General features: G+C 37.8%; 1 protein-coding gene across 2 annotated transcripts in view; it reads left to right on the top strand.

The window, feature by feature from the left end:
• The window catches only part of xylt1 (xylosyltransferase I), an 81,903-nt gene that overhangs the window by 46,356 nt on the left and 19,495 nt on the right, over positions 1 to 16,052 (top strand). For both annotated transcript variants that reach the window (XR_010897605.1, XM_067414532.1), the window contains exons 4-8: positions 1,844 to 2,046; positions 9,308 to 9,388; positions 9,495 to 9,711; positions 10,563 to 10,739; positions 14,295 to 14,560. Coding sequence is in view for 1 of the 2 variants with exons in the window: in XM_067414532.1 (XP_067270633.1) it covers positions 1,844 to 2,046; positions 9,308 to 9,388; positions 9,495 to 9,711; positions 10,563 to 10,739; positions 14,295 to 14,560 (944 nt within the window). In the remaining variant the exon portion in view is untranslated. The remainder of the gene's footprint in view (positions 1 to 1,843; positions 2,047 to 9,307; positions 9,389 to 9,494; positions 9,712 to 10,562; positions 10,740 to 14,294; positions 14,561 to 16,052) is intronic.

Here is a 16,052-nt window from a genome sequence, read left to right as displayed (position 1 = left end):
GCAACGCGATTGTAACAGATGGATTTTGAGAAGACCATAACAAGTGGCTAGTGTTACACGCCACAAATACCACCGCAGATGGCGATTGTTAATGTTAAGCCCTGATTATAATCTCTTACATGTAGCCTAAGTTACCCTAGTCTTGTCTGAACTTATCTGCTTTTTTAAATGTTTGATTGCATTCAGTGTGTATGACATGAGGGAGCTTCCACTTCTCTGAAATTAAGGTTTTGCATCGTCTTGCTCTTGCGTGTTTGGCTAGCCACAATGCTGCTCAATGCTATCCTGCTATCTGGCTGCAAACTGCGGAATGCATTTCCTGAGCGGGGCGTGTCTCATAACTCTGTGTCTCATTGAGCTGCGCCTCCGTTCAGGAAACCCACTCCATAGTTTGCAGCCAGCTAGCAGACTACAGGCAGGAATGACTTTTGGAGTCATTTCAGCAGACAACGTTAAAGGGTTAGTTCACCCAAAAATGAAATTGATGTCATTAATGACTCAACCTTATGTTGTTCCACACCCGTAAGACCTCTGTTCATCTTCGGAACACAGTTTAAGATATTTTATATTTAGTCCGACAGCATATTTAAGTGTATGCACACTTTACTGTCCATGTCCAGAAAGGGAATTAAAACATCATCAAAGCAGTCCATATGTGACATCAGTTGGTTAATTAGAATCTCTTGAAGCATCGAAAATACATTTTAGTCTAAAAATAACAAAAACTACGACTTTATTCAGCTTTGTCTTCTCTTCCGCGTTTGTTTTCAATCCTCAAATAAAGATTCAAACAGCCATGAATCAGTGAATCGATCATGAATCAATTCGCTGGAAATTGCGAAATTGCAACTTTCAAGTCTCAGACAGGTAGTGAAGACATTGTTAAAATAATTGATATAACTCCAGTTGTTCAATTAACACTTTCAAGGCCCAGGAAGGTAATAAAGACATGGTTAAAATAGTCCATGTGACTCCAGTGGTTCAATCTTAATGTTATGAAGCAAACGAGAATACTTTTTGTGCTCAAAAACAAACAAAAATAGTGACTTTATTCAACAGTCTTTCCTCTTCCATGCCAGTCTCGATTCACGCAAGCACCACAATGCACGCATGTGATCATGGGATCGTGCTTGGACAATAATGAGCTTCCGTTTTTCCGTAAAATCTGGAAGTGTTGTAGTCTGTGAATAGCCCAATAAAGTGAATAGTGTAAGAGTGACAGGGAAGAGATTGCTGAATAAAATCGTAATTTTTGTTTGTTTTTGCGCACAAAAAGTATTCTCGTTTGCTTCATAACATTAAGATTGAACCACTGGAGTCACATGGACTATTTTAACCATGTCTTTATTACCTTCCTGGGCCTTGAAAGTGTTAATTAAATATCTGTCTATGGAGGGACCAGAGAATTTTGACTGATTTTTTATTTTTGGATTAACTAACTCTTTAATATCTGTGCATCCCTGCTACATTTTCTTAATGTATGCTTAACTTTTTATCAATGAGGTAAAAAAGTACATTTAATTAAATGTAATTATTTTTAAACAATATTTAATATCTTGTGCAAAGTAAATTGATCTTTTTTTAGGATGTTTTCATATTTTTATGGGTAAACAGGACAAATATATTAAGAAATTGTGTAGGTGTGTACACGGTACTTGAAACTCTGTGCCACCTGACTGTTTGAATGAAAAGACTTCATCCACTTAATTCAATCCGTTTTTCCCTACAAGGTCAGACTTTGTTTATCTCATGATAACTCTAGTCACGTTTGACTGACTGATCTCAGATAAAGTTCTCGGGCTCCAAATTAACCAGAGCCTATCTCTTTCTTTCACCCCTGCAGCGATCTAACTACCTGCACAGGCAGATGGTGGCTCTGGCTCACCAGTATCCCAACGTCCGGGTCACATCGTGGCGCATGTCTACAATATGGGGCGGTGCCAGCCTGCTCACCATGTATCTGAAGAGCATGAAGGACCTGCTGGCCATGCAAGATTGGTCCTGGGATTTCTTCATCAACCTGAGCGCTGCTGATTACCCAATCAGGTGAGTAATCATTATCTCTCATTACTCTACTTTTAACTGATTATTCTGTTGATATAATTTGCATTGCCTTGTTTGTCATTGTTTTTCTCTCTGGAACAATACAAGTTTATTGGTTGCCACAGAGAACAACTGAGTTAACACCTGAGTAGCGTGTAGCTGTGGGCTGTTAGGAGATTAGTTCCAAGCAATGTCACAATTTAGTTTAGCAGGGGATTATGGGTAATTGAGATCACCATTGGCTGTTTGATCTGGTGTCAACAAGCTTGATGGTTCATATAACTGTTGAGGGATTACATTTAAGCATCTTGTCTTTTGAAGATTGGATTTTTTCTTCAGAATAAGCTCAATTTAATAATGACGGAGCCACAACACCAAAGCAAACAAGGAACTTAGTCTACCCTATATTTTTCACATTTGAAGAAAAATCAAATAAAAGACTCCTGCATTTCAGCATCTCATCACATTACCTGTAACTCAATGTGGCATTTTTTGTCCGTAAGCCAAACTGTGTCTGAAGATTTGAATTATCGCCATGATAAATGCCATTAGTGTGCATAACTCTTCAGTCCATAATGAGAGCAGGATGAGAGGTTGAGTAACCCAGCTACTCCCCCGGCTACAATCAATACTACAGCCATGTCATTTTCTGCAGCCCTCAGAAATCAGGGTGTTGGAGATCGATACGGCCGTGTGATGAATTCTGGCCTGTCCCGCACAGCCGTTCAAGGTTAATCCTGCCTCTCTATCACTCTTTCACATGCCACACCTCCAGACCGGAGAGGGAAGTTAGCTGTAAGCCAAAGCCCCTTTAAAGCAGAACATCAAAGAAAAATAAAATGATTCTTTTCATCTCTAGTGCTGAGACGGGTTCAGGTGTCAGGGTGTGTGTGTGTGTGAAGGGGGGGCAGTGATGTAGTTGCTATCATTTGTATTATACTGTGCAGAAACGCCATTTCTCTAAAACAAAAGTTAAGAAGAGTTGTAAGAAAGTATCTTTATTTAGGTTAAGAAGTATACTTTTACTTTTAATGAAGGGTTGTTACCACAAAGCTTTGTTCTGTTTCTTTCTATCTGTGGAGTTAAAGTGTATAGATTGCAGCAGTAGGGTGAATATAAAATCAATGTTGCAATATGGTTTAATGTGATTTGTTAAATTTCGAAACAAAACTAAAATCCAAAATCGTTCACCCCTAAAATGATGATTCGCACTAAAAAATGTCTTCGGGAGTAAAAAATATTTTAAACATTTTTATTTAGCAGTCTCCAAGCAAAAAAAAAAAATCACCTTACTAATTCTAGAATGATAAATCTTTTCCAAATATAGGTTTTCACGTAATGTTGTGAACATTCCATATTTCTTCAAATTTCTACAACATTACAGACTTAAATTTGAAGCAAGAAAGTATTTGAAAATCAAACAAAATGGTGAAGATGAGAGGAACTATAATCCCATTGAGCCTTGCAAATGAAATAATATAAATAAAAAGCATGGTGAAAAATAAAACTACTGATTTAAAGATGTTTATTGCATATAGAGAAACAATATATTTTGTTTATTGCAAAGTATGAAAATCCATTTTTCATATTGGACATTATAATGCCATTTTTTTAGATTTTAGTTTTTAGTGATTACATTGATAGATTTTTTAAATGTAGTGTTTAAATTTTTTAGTGTATTAGATAAGTAGTATTAGATAAAATTAACAATTTTAATATCTCTGCATTCCTGATAAATTTTAAGATTTATGCTTAACTTTTTACCAATGGGGTAAGAAAAGTACATTTGAATTCAATTTCATTATTTGAAAACAAGTTCTATTATCTTAAGCAATTTTCCTTCTCAAGTAAATTGATTTATTTTAAGAACGTTTAGTCATTTGTATATAACTGTATTTTATGTTTATTGGAAATATTTAAGTAATTTAAGAGCATAGGGAAACTGACTTTACATAACTTGCTGTCTTTCATGGGATTGGGCAGGTTCTAAATTACATTACGTGTGTGATTTTAGGGCTGTGCGATTTAATTGAAATCAAGGCAGGAAAAGGGCCTAAAAAAGGAAAGAGGATTTATCAGATCCAGGTAATTTGCAAGACCTCTCAAACTTTCACAGCAGCAAAACAGAGCACACAGAACGCATTTTTGTGGTTAAAAACATTAGGGGCTGGTCTAGAGAGGGTTTTTTTTTTTTTTTTTTAAGTTGAACTTCCTTTACTATGAGCACCAAGTATACAAAAATCGATAATACAGGCATTTGCAAACCGCACAACCTACGAAACGAGTTCAAAAAGGCATAAAGAAACAATATTGATGAAAAAAATCATGATAGGTAATTAATAAAAACAATAATTAAAACCTTTAAAAACGGCAAAATCGCACTAGGGTTGTCCATAAAAAGTCCATATCGCACAACCCTAGTGCGATTTTGCTGTTTTTAAAGGTTTTAATTATTGTTAAAAATCTATTCCCCCTTGGAGAAAATGAATGGGATTTTTACTTCTGTAACCGAACTCTTGCATTCTATTGCTGTAGGTTAAAGATCTCCTCTGATTGGACAAGAGTGAGCACTGACTGACAGATCAAGAGGGCGTAGCCTGTTTGTACTCCATTAGAACTCACCTCAATTTGGCCAGAGAGGCATGAAGAGTTATCATCCTGACATTCAATGTTTTTTTTTTTCCATTCAGGCACCAAAAGCTTTAAAAGAGAAAGCAAGTGTGAGACAGGAAGTGAGGTGAGAGATAGACAGAGGGAGACAGAGACAAAGCCACAGACAATGTTCGAATGCATGCCTGACTTCCAGTCTAGAGCCTCAGTTTTTGCTGACACTGCAGACTTCACTCGGCTTCATAGCCGCTGCTCCCATTACCGACTAATTGCGTATGACAACGTGTGTTAGAGGTCCTGAGGGGACATCTTCGGTGTTGGCCTTCCTAAAGACCTATGCACAACCCTTTTGCTGAGCACTTTGTCCGCATGTCGTGACTTCTGTGCCGAGGGACATGCAGTACCTGTGTCTGGTGATTTAGCTGCTTATTTTCCCCTCTAATTCCCTCCTGATGTCCATCCTTCTGCATGGATGCCTGTGAAAAGGGCTGACAAAAAGCACTCTCCTCTATAGGCGAGGCTGGACGCCAGAGGCGGAGGGCTCTGTTACACAGTGGCTTTGTTGGAAGCGCCAGGCTCTTTTCTTCCATTTATCCGCACCATCTTGCTCTTTTTCTCCGGCCCTGTTTTTAAGTCAGCGCAGCTGTATTTATAGTCTTTTCATGAAGAGAGAAAAGGAGAAAACAATGAGTCTGGATTGTGTTGTTCTCCTCTTCCTGTGTAATCACATGGGCTCCATGATGCCCTCTTCTGGAACGGAGCATCTCTGCAGACTTTTCGGAATGAATAACTAGCTTACTAAATGCTATGCTATGCTTTATTTTTATTTATTTTTTAAAACAAGTTAAACAGTTGGCATTATTCCATTTTAGAATGCTTTGAAGAGTAGGATTCTTAATCTTGAACAAAAGTTGATTTTTAATCCAGTTTTATTTAAGGAAACTGTATGCAAGAAATATATTTCAATGAATCATAAAATGGCCCTGATTTGTCACAGTTGACATAAAGAAATCATGTTAATTTCAAATACTTCTACCACTGACAACAGTAGTCCGGCCATATTGTCATTTAAAAGTTGTTGTTGCAGCCCTCAACTGATGTTGATGTTGTCATGTTGTGTTTTGGCCCGAAGCTCCACCTATCGACCAATCACGAAGTCAGTAGTGTTTGGGCACCCGGGTTGCCAGATGTGCTCTAGTTACCACAGCTGCAGATCTACAAACGTTCTTGCTGATCCTGCAGCCTATCTGGAAACCTCGAGTCAGGGGGAGGGGGAGAGGGAATACACCGCTCTACAGTCATTTGAAAGTGATTGCAGTACCAGTTTTGGCCACAATCTTAGAATGATTAACATTTTTCAGTCCAACTAAATAATAGGTTAAGAAAAGGCAACACTAAAAAAACAAATGTGGTTGATATTACTTCTGATCATTCATCCTATAAAAATAACATAACAAGCAACACATTGCCATGCAGCAAAAAATATTACACACACACATTCTTCTTTTTTCTATTTGGATAAAAGAAATTCAGTATTTATTTAAATAAATACAAATATTTCACATCCTGCCCAATACAAGCAATGTTAATCACATTACATTCTAACAACAACATTGCAGTCTAAAAACTAATGCTTTTTAAAGCAGAAGTTAAATTCACTAAAAAAATGTAATAAAAACAAAAGTGTAGACAAATTATATTAGACTATTTGATTACCTCACTACAGTAGTCACTTTAAGAAATGTGTTAAAATCTATTAAGAAGTCATTATGTAGGGTTTTTTTGCGCACAAAAGCTATTCTTGTCGCTTCATAAAATGATTGTAGAGAGGAAATGACATTGGTGTCAATAGCTTTCTGAGCCAACAAAAATATCTTCATTTGTGTTCCGAAGATGAACGGAGGTCTTACGGTGTCGAACGGCATTAGGGTAAGCAATTAATGAGAGAATTTTCATTTCTGGATGAACAAACCCTTTAAATTCTTTCCTCTTATGAATTTTGCACCTGAAAGGGAAACTCCTACAAATGCATATGCAATCACCCCCAAAATTAACTCTCCATGCCTTTTCAGCGCTAGTATAACACTGTGTCTTTAGTAAATCCTAACATTAGGGTGTTTTTTTTTTTTTTTACGGGAAAAGAGGGTTTGCGCTTGCACAAGCTGTTAGTAAATCTGGCCCTTAATGTCCAACAACAAATATTTCAGTAAAATGTATATTTTAGTCAGAATTCTTGCGCTCCTCCTATTCTATTGCTCTCCATCTGTTTGCCGCTCATGCACTGTATAGTTTAGCAGACACTCGCTTGCATAAAGGCTCGTTCACTCCTGACTGCAAAATGGATTTTTTTTTCCTTTTTTTTTGGCTTTCTAGCATTTACAAAATAATATACTTGTCAAATGGAAGTGCTGCACTGAGGAAAACACCACATCTCAAACACATTAAACAGCGCAAGTATTTGTCAGAGCATTTGACAGGGTAAGCCATGTTAAACTTTACAAGTTAACCATATCTCTTATTTTGAAACCCTTAATATAAAGCTAGGGACCCCCAGCACTGCACATTTTGTATGTCTCCCTCATCTAACACACCTGATTCAACTCATAAGCTCATTATAGGAGACTGTAAGACCTTAAGTGGGTGTGTCAGATATAGGGAGACATACAAAATGTGCATGACTGGGGGGTCCTCCAGGACAGGTTTAAAAACCCATGAAATAAAGCATGTCTCATGTTCAGGACAAATTGGATTATGCACTTTCTCTGCAGTAGCTCACTCTGTGTCGTCCTCTATTTTTCCAATGCACTAATAATATTAAAATACCACATATCTGAATAAACAGTATTGCCTCATCAATATACTTCCCAGCTGTAGTATGCTATTTCAAACATAGCTTTCAATCCCAATTTGCATGTCCCTGGCAATGTTTAGAACGGAATGCTAGTTTACTGCTTACGCCGTACTACACTAAATAAACCGTGTACAGGCTACTACCTGTATCAAAAAACGGTATGCTTTATGCAATAATCTATTAAACTTTACAATGCTGCTGATCATTGTTGCCACATGACCTCACAATGCTGCATGTTTAATTCAGTATTTAGTATTCAGTTATTGAAAATGAATTCAATTTTAAATACAAGCATTAATGTGGATTATACTCATTTAAAAGTATAAGTTGGGTGCATTGTATTATAAGAGTATTCCTCGTGGTTTACTCTGGTTGCACACTATGCAATTTTAAAAGGTTATTGGGTATTCCATGCCTACAGAAAATGGCCATACCAAGAAGAGACCTCAAAAATGAAGCGTAAATATCCTCTCTGTCTCTCTTTCTCCTGCCCTCTCCCAGTTGGACTGATGCTCATTATTATTGCACCGTTTTGACGGCACTGCAGTCAAATTTCAAATCTCACCGGTAGCTGGGTTACAGAATACAGCCCTCTAATAACCTGCGGTCTGAGTTTAGCCAGCGCAGAGTAACTGGCAGCTGGACATGCAATGAACACGAGCAGGGTTTCATTTCAAATGCCACACTGAGTTTCCCATGCTGATCTTTTTCAAGCAGATAATCAACAGGAAAGACACTGCAGGTCAGAGTGCATCTGTGCGTGTGTTCGTCTTTTTAACACAGCAGTTTAACATCTAATGTGGTCTTTTAACCAATGATTGCTGGTAAAGCTTTTAAAATGAGACGTGTGAGATCAAATCCTGTGATTGACGTGTGCAGCTGTAGGCATGTTGATGACATCATGCAAGTGATGATAGGATGACAGAGTGTTTACTATGGAGCTTAAATTCACATGCAAACATCAACAAATTCACCTCAGCTATCTATTACTGTTTGGTTGTGAATAAACTTTTGTTGCCTTTTTTTGGACATGAAATACAACACTATATACTTTACATATTTTCACAGTTAATTCGGATCAATCCACTTCAAGTAAATTTGTGTATATTTAAAACCTGAGGACTGCTATTTTGTAAGCTTTACATAAAGTGAATTCTAAGGTTAATAGGAATTAAAAAATAAAATGTATATTATTTGGCACCTTTAACATTAAAGCCTCCCATTGACTTCCATTGTTAGAATGCTCGCAATTACTATTTAATAGAAATTTCTATACAGTGATTAGTCTTTTTTCTTGTATTTACTTGCATGCTGATATAGGATTGTTGATTTTTGTTTACAGCCAATGCTAGTAACCAAAAAGTTGCTGGTTTGATCCCTAAAAATCTAAGCCATGAGCCACTGACTCTTTAAGCAAGGCATTTTTCAAATTCCACTGACCGCAGTATTGTAGCAATTAAATAAAGATTTTATTACTCTTTTTATCTTCAGTGTGAAGTCATTTCCCCTTCACCAGAAGCCTGCAGTGAAAAAACAAACATGAGTAAGCAGTGTATATGGAGAAAAAATGACTACAAACGTTCAGGCAATGCATTGCGACATGCGGTGGAACAGGGCAGCTGGCATTTGGGGCTGAATCTGGCTCTGTATACGAGCTTGGACTCGCCCAGAATCCCTTCTGCTCCGCACTCATTTACACTGTGGCTCATTAGCCTGATTAGCAAATTCTCTCTCCCAAATTACTTTCTCTCTTTCACTGTTTTTACTGTTTCCCCTTCCAATACTATTTTGATCTCTTCTCAGAACCAATGATCAGCTGGTGGCCTTCCTGTCCAAATACAGAGATATGAATTTCATCAAATCTCACGGAAGAGATAACGCTCGGTGAGTGCTGACGGTTTACAGTGCCGGAATCAGTCACACAGAAGGGTGCCTTTTTTATAACCAATAATAATACTTTGTAATTTGCATTGTTGATAATCGGCAACAGATTCATCAGAAAACAAGGTTTGGACCGGCTTTTCTTCGAGTGTGACACCCATATGTGGCGGCTTGGAGACAGGAAAATTCCAGAAGGCATATCCGTGGATGGAGGCTCTGACTGGTTTCTTCTCAACCGGATGTTCGTTGAGTACGTCATCAACTCTCAAGACGACCTCGTGACCAACATGAAGCGTTTCTACGCATACACTCTACTACCTGCGGAGGTGAGACTGCAAAATACGGTCAAAATTATGTTAAGTAAAAATATTGTTTTTCAAAAAACAATGCACATTCACAAAATTTGTTTGAAATATTTATATTTGGATATTATTTAATAGATTACTTTTTCTCAGTTTTTTCTTGTTTTAATCATAAATCTAAAAAAAATGTATGAAATAGGTTTAAGTTTAAAACAAGAGAAAAATGGGGTAAAATTCTGTTATATGTTCATGATATAATATTATATGGTCTCTGAAAAAAGGTATTTGCTTGTATATTAAATGTATTTTTTAAGGCTGATATTTTTTTAAACAAGACTAATAATTATCAAGAAAATGTCTTTGCATTGCACAATTTTACAAAGATTCTGCTACATTAATTCACTAGATTGGCATTCCATTAATTTTTCTCACTTATTCAGAGTTTGAAGTTTATGATGATAAACTGAGCAAATTTCCAAAAAGCGAGAATGAATTTGCATAGTTTTATTTGCTCATTTGCATTGTGTATTTGCCCATTTGAAATGACTGTGTCAATGTGTTAGTTTTAATGAAGGGCTTTTTGCTGTGGCACAGCGAAATTGGATTCTTCACACTGTCTAGGTCTAGTTATTCACCACTGAGATATTGGATATTGTGGTTTGAGAAGGCAATTGGCCCTTTTTTTACTGATGTAGACATTTAACACACTAGACCTTCCTGACAGGGCTACTCTGTTAGACATCCATCTTTATTTTATCAGATGTCATTATTCTGTTTCAACCTCTTAGTCATCTGTTTTCTTCTCTTTCTCTTCACCTCCTACCGTCCCTTCCTATTTATCATCCTTCTCCCCGATTTTCGTTCTGTCTTCGCAGTCCTTCTTCCACACGGTTCTGGAGAACAGTCCGCACTGCGAGAGCATGGTGGACAACAACCTACGCATCACTAACTGGAATCGAAAGCTGGGCTGCAAGTGTCAATACAAGCACATCGTGGACTGGTGCGGCTGCTCGCCGAACGACTTCAAGCCCTCCGACCTGCCCCGTTTCCAGGTGAGCGTCTTCTACCCTTCCCGCGACACTCTCAGTCCTCTCGTTGTCCGACTGTATCAGTGCAGCCGACACTAACAGGAACAGTTCAATGAACCTGATCATTAGTTAAACTCTTTTAAAGCCTTTTCCATGGCAGCGCTGACCTCACGCCTGAAGGAGACCTGCGCCGCGTCCTGTTTAGTCTGAATAAGCACAATAGGCCTTTAATTTACCTTAAACAAACACCTAATAGTGTGAGACAAGCTCTCCAGTCAGTACTGATTTCAATCGTGATTAGAAATCCAATGAGACTCAACTAAAGGAAAGCCTTGCTAACTCGTGCCTACACGGGGGATCTGTAATTAACTCTGCCCTGCAGAAAAGGACGATGAGGGATCAATTGCAAGGCGGTCTCATCAAAAGGATTCTGGTAGTGAGTCTAGTATAGTGAAATGAGGCTGTGGAGCTTGACCACAGCAGCCAATTCCCTTCTCTCCCCCCTACCTTTGGTCTGGAAGTCTCTCATTAGCCTCCAGTACAGAGTCAATCCTAACATAGTCATACCCGACCCCAGTGACTCACTCTCTCTACTGTAAATGAAGCTACAGGCCAAGCTGAAATGAGTTTTAAACTTGTCATTCCCAGCCTGGTGATTTTCCCATAGCTGGCTGTGCTTTATTTTTTTCCATTCTGCTGCAATAGAACTGCAACTTTGCATTTTCTCCCCTTTTTGGTTTTCTCTCTCTTGCTCTATTTACCTCAGTGTTGGTTTGCTTTCGGTATGGTTTCGCATTAAACGATGCAGCGGTCTGTTCGGCAGGCCGTTCCTCATAAACTCCCTACTGTGCACTCCTGTGCCAAACCATGACATCATCACTATGTGCCACATCAGGCAGCTTTTGCCACTTTTACCCTTTTTTTTCTCCACAACTGCCCAGCTGATGAAGCCACTTTTTTGGGGAGAACGGCAACATTTATAATGGCGAATCTTGATGTTCATCTGTTCTAATTTAAGTAACATTTTATTTTAACATAATTTTGGCCTTCTTTTATTTATAAATAGTGTTTCCACTTCTGAATGAGGGCTGAAACCCCACAACCATCATCGCTGTATTTCAAGCATTGCTAAATGTTTGCAGCCACAACTCCTCTATATAATAGTCTTTCACAGAGTGTGCGGTTAACTCATTCAGGCCTGTGCTGGGGGAAGGGCATGTGAGTGTTTAGCGGGTCATTATCACCGAAGGCATACCCATAGTGAGTGTTGAGTAATTATCCTGTGACAATACCTCCTTTCTCACAGACAGCTCTGAAGAAAATGGACAATGGGAGAAGAAGGGAGGCTTGAAATTTGTCATGGCAGTTCAGTTTTTATCCGAGCATTTCTCACCCCTCACCCTATAAAGGTTCAAACCATATAAAAGAGCTTCCTGGACTTGCTCACTTATTTAAAAAAAATACAAAAAACCTTTTCACTTTCTCTTTTCTCACCCATTTTTGCCTTCTATAACTATAAAACGAACAAATCACTGAATTCTCTTTAAAGGGACAGTTTACCCAAAGATGAAAATTTGTCCAAAAAAAGTCAACGTTTGTGGAGCACAGAAGGAAATATTTTAAAGCATTGTAGTGGTTGCTGTTTTTCATTTAATTATTTTAGGGCCGAATCGATTAAAAATATAATTGAATTAATTAGAGGCTTTGTAATTAATTAATCAAAATTAATCGCATTTTAATTGCATATAAATATTTGACCTGAGAACAGTGAGAAGTAATTTTTCACATGTATTTTTAGTATACCATTGAATAATGACTGAATACATAAGCTCAATTAACAAAATATTGTTTAATTAGTTCAGTCCAGCAGACCAGTGCAATGTTTGCCATTAAGTGTAGCAAAAGCATATTTGTGATATTTGAGGCTCGATGTGCTGCGGTGATACGCAAATTCCTTGTTGTATAGCTTGCTCACAACCATGCTCTTGTCGACGCTTATATCCTTTCGTTTTTTAAAAACAAAATTTCCCATCCGCGGGGCCAAGCAAAGCGGTCTCATCAGCTTCTTCGTTCATGTTCACTATGGTTTGTTGTTGTCGTGACTCGTGAGCGCTAATTGGTTGATTTCCAGTATAATTTGTCTGTCGAAACTCATTCACTGAAAAACGTTCCGCGTTGCAAAAATAAGTATGTTTAAAATTATTTATTTTTTTGCGTAATTAATCTTAATTAACACGTTAAAGTCCCGTAATTAATTAATCTTAATTAACACGTTAAATTCCCGGCCCTAAATTATTTATTTACAAAAAAAAAAGATATATTATTTGATCCCGTTAAAAAAAGCGACCTGAATTAATTGTTTGTGCATCATTCGAATCATTTGAATCATCTCTCTTTGATTCTGAATTAGAGGGTGACACAGGATAACTCTCGTCCCACGATACATTTATGCATTTTCACGCGTCCTTTTTGGTTTCTTCAGACTGCCCTAAATTGTCAGTGAGCACAACTGAGGTATCATTTTCCAACAGTAGTCGTTACAGCGTAGCCCTTATGTCTGACTGAATTTTCATTATGGTTTTAAATAGTGCATTGGGAAGCCTCCTTTCTCTTATATTATTGGTGGTTGGCATTGGCCACCAACTGTTATGGGTGTGGAGCACGTCATTCACTTAACCAGCCACACCAAAGCAAACAGGTGAGCATAGAGGCAGGGCTACTAAAATTGAGTTCAAAATTAAAACATATAGTTTATTTATATAAACAGTATATTTGTATAGATTGTATCATAATGTTATTACAATTCCCGGTCCCGCCCACTCCCGGTAAAAACCAAAAAATCAGTTCCCGTCCTAATCACGGGATTTAATAGTGATTTAATTTCCCATCCCGCAGGATTTCCGTGACCCGCAGGATTCCCGGAAAAATGTCAGCCTCTAGTCTGAATGATTCGTTCATGACTCGTACTGATCCGATACTTGAGAATTTTTCCATTTGTATTGCATGGAATAAAGAAAGTCATACAAGTTTGAAACACATGGAAATGAGTAAATGATGACAGAAGCTTACATTTTTGGGAATTTTCATTCCTTTCAAGGTTTGTGTTTCCATTTTTCCATTTTCTAAGACTGTCTCTTGAAAGATGTCTGACAGCGGTCTGCTGTCACCTGAAAGCTATTTCAAGCATGGAGATTTTTGATATCTTTGGTTCTCCTCAGATGTTGTCCCTTTTTCTTATCTGTCTTATGTTACACATGTTAGTCTGCGGGGAGCCAAGTTGGATGTGAATAATAAGCAACACCACCGTTTCATACCAGACATGCTACTTTGATTTTTATTTTTTGCTGTCAATTATCTCTGGAGAATTTCTGTCTCTGGTTTCTTTTAGCTTTTTCCCCCTTCTAGCACATCATACTGGATGGTGTGCCACGCTTTTCGGTTTTCAGTCTCTTTGCTCTGTCACTATCTCTCTTGCTCTTCCTGTTTCTACAGTCTCAGCAGGCTGTCTTGTCTATCAGCGTCTCTTTGTCTTTACACTCACACTCTCTTTCTTTCTCTCTCTGTCTTTGTCTCCATCAGCAAACCACCAGGCCCACATTCTTTGCAAGGAAGTTTGAAGCCAGTGTAAATCAAGAGATAGTGAACCAGCTGGACGTCTTCCTGTTCGGGAGAATGCCGCAGGGCACGCCAGGTCTCAAGGCCTACTGGGAGAATGTTTTTGATGAAGAGGATGGTATTCACAGCCTGTCCGACGCACATCTCACTTACTATCATGCCTTCGCCCGACTGGGTCTGGCACGAACTGCCAACTCGTTACAGGGTGACCCCAATGACAACAGCTGCAGGTCAGTACCCAGTACATTTGTTTCTTGTTTAAATTGGAGCACAAAATTAGTTGCCTATATTTTTAGTATTTTCTGTAAATAACAACTGAGCTATAATCTAAATGTATCGTTAAGGAGATTTAACCACATTAAAGTCGGTTTGGTCTGTAGAATAATTTTTTTAATGAGCTGCTTTGAAACCATCTGTATTGTAAAAAGTGCTATATAAATGAACGTGACTTGACTTGAAGCTCGGAAGTTTGGGGTTGCCATTGACTTTTGTTGTATGGCAAAGAGCATTTTCATAAATCCGTGGGTTTGCTTCTGGACCCACATTTTACTTTGGAGATTATGAGATGACCCAACACATTCAAAATTGATTATCAAACAGTGTTGAGTTTTGATGATTCTGTGCTCCACAACCAATAATTCATTGTTCAAATTATAGTCGACATAAACCGTTTATCCGGTTTATTATATGCAAGTAAACCTTTTTTATTGCGGTTTGGGCTGTAATTTGTTTTACCTTTAGTAGGTTTATTTGTGGTTTTCAAGGGTTTCAAGAGAGCACATCATTTGGCTGGCTTCTAAAAAGTGAGAGATTAATGGATTTGATTTGATGAACAGCCTTTGATCTGTGAAAAATATGTGAAATAAGAAGAATTGTTTTAAAAGTAGTCTTTTTTTCTTTTCTTTTTTTTTATACTGCAAATCTTTGGAGGATTCAAAATTCCATTTGCACAACCTACATTTTATATATATTTAAATATATTTCAGTTTCAACAAAATTACAGCTCAATGTGTTTTAGTACATTTTGATTATGAATTTAGCGTTTATTATATTTTAACAATAAATGTATTAGCTGATATTTTTTGGTTTTATATATTAAGGTTTTACTGTAGCCTGATGTGGTCACACTCAATTCTAGTCAGAATGTGAGTCTGAAACTGCTCCATTGGGCTGTGATTATGGGGCGTGTTTCAACCAAACCAGGAAAAACCTCAATTGGATAGACCTTCAACCAATCAGAGCAGCGAAGCGATGCATTATGTTAGTTGTCAAATGTCAACAGAGCTCAACTGCACTGTTGCCAAGTCCGCATTTTTTCGATCTTTGTCAGTGTAGTAAAAAAATATAATTTAAGGATACACAATTACTTACCAACACAATCATCATTTCAGAGAGAAATTGGAAAGGTGAATGCATATAAAAACAAGCTTTCCATTTAGGATTTGAACAAATTTAACCAACCGCCCTTGATGACATGGATGATTACATTACTGTTTATCATCTGTCCATCGTTGTCTAAAGCCCGTCCTGACAATTTTATTGGTCCGAACAGTTTCTGTTCGGGCATAATTACTCCTTTATGGATCGAGTCCAGACCGAACTGCCCGAGCTCAAATGTTGTGGGCGGGGCTGAGTTCGGCTGGCATCAAGGCTAGTTTTACTGCAATAAAACCCATTAATATTTATCCATTAGAGCCTTCATTAAAAAAAATCTGATTGAGA

The sequence above is a fragment of the Pseudorasbora parva genome, chromosome 2 (assembly GCF_024679245.1).
Source record: "Pseudorasbora parva isolate DD20220531a chromosome 2, ASM2467924v1, whole genome shotgun sequence".
NCBI lineage: Eukaryota > Metazoa > Chordata > Actinopteri > Cypriniformes > Gobionidae > Pseudorasbora > Pseudorasbora parva.
Note: the sequence above shows the minus strand (reverse complement) of the source record. Positions and strands in the feature narration are given on the sequence as shown.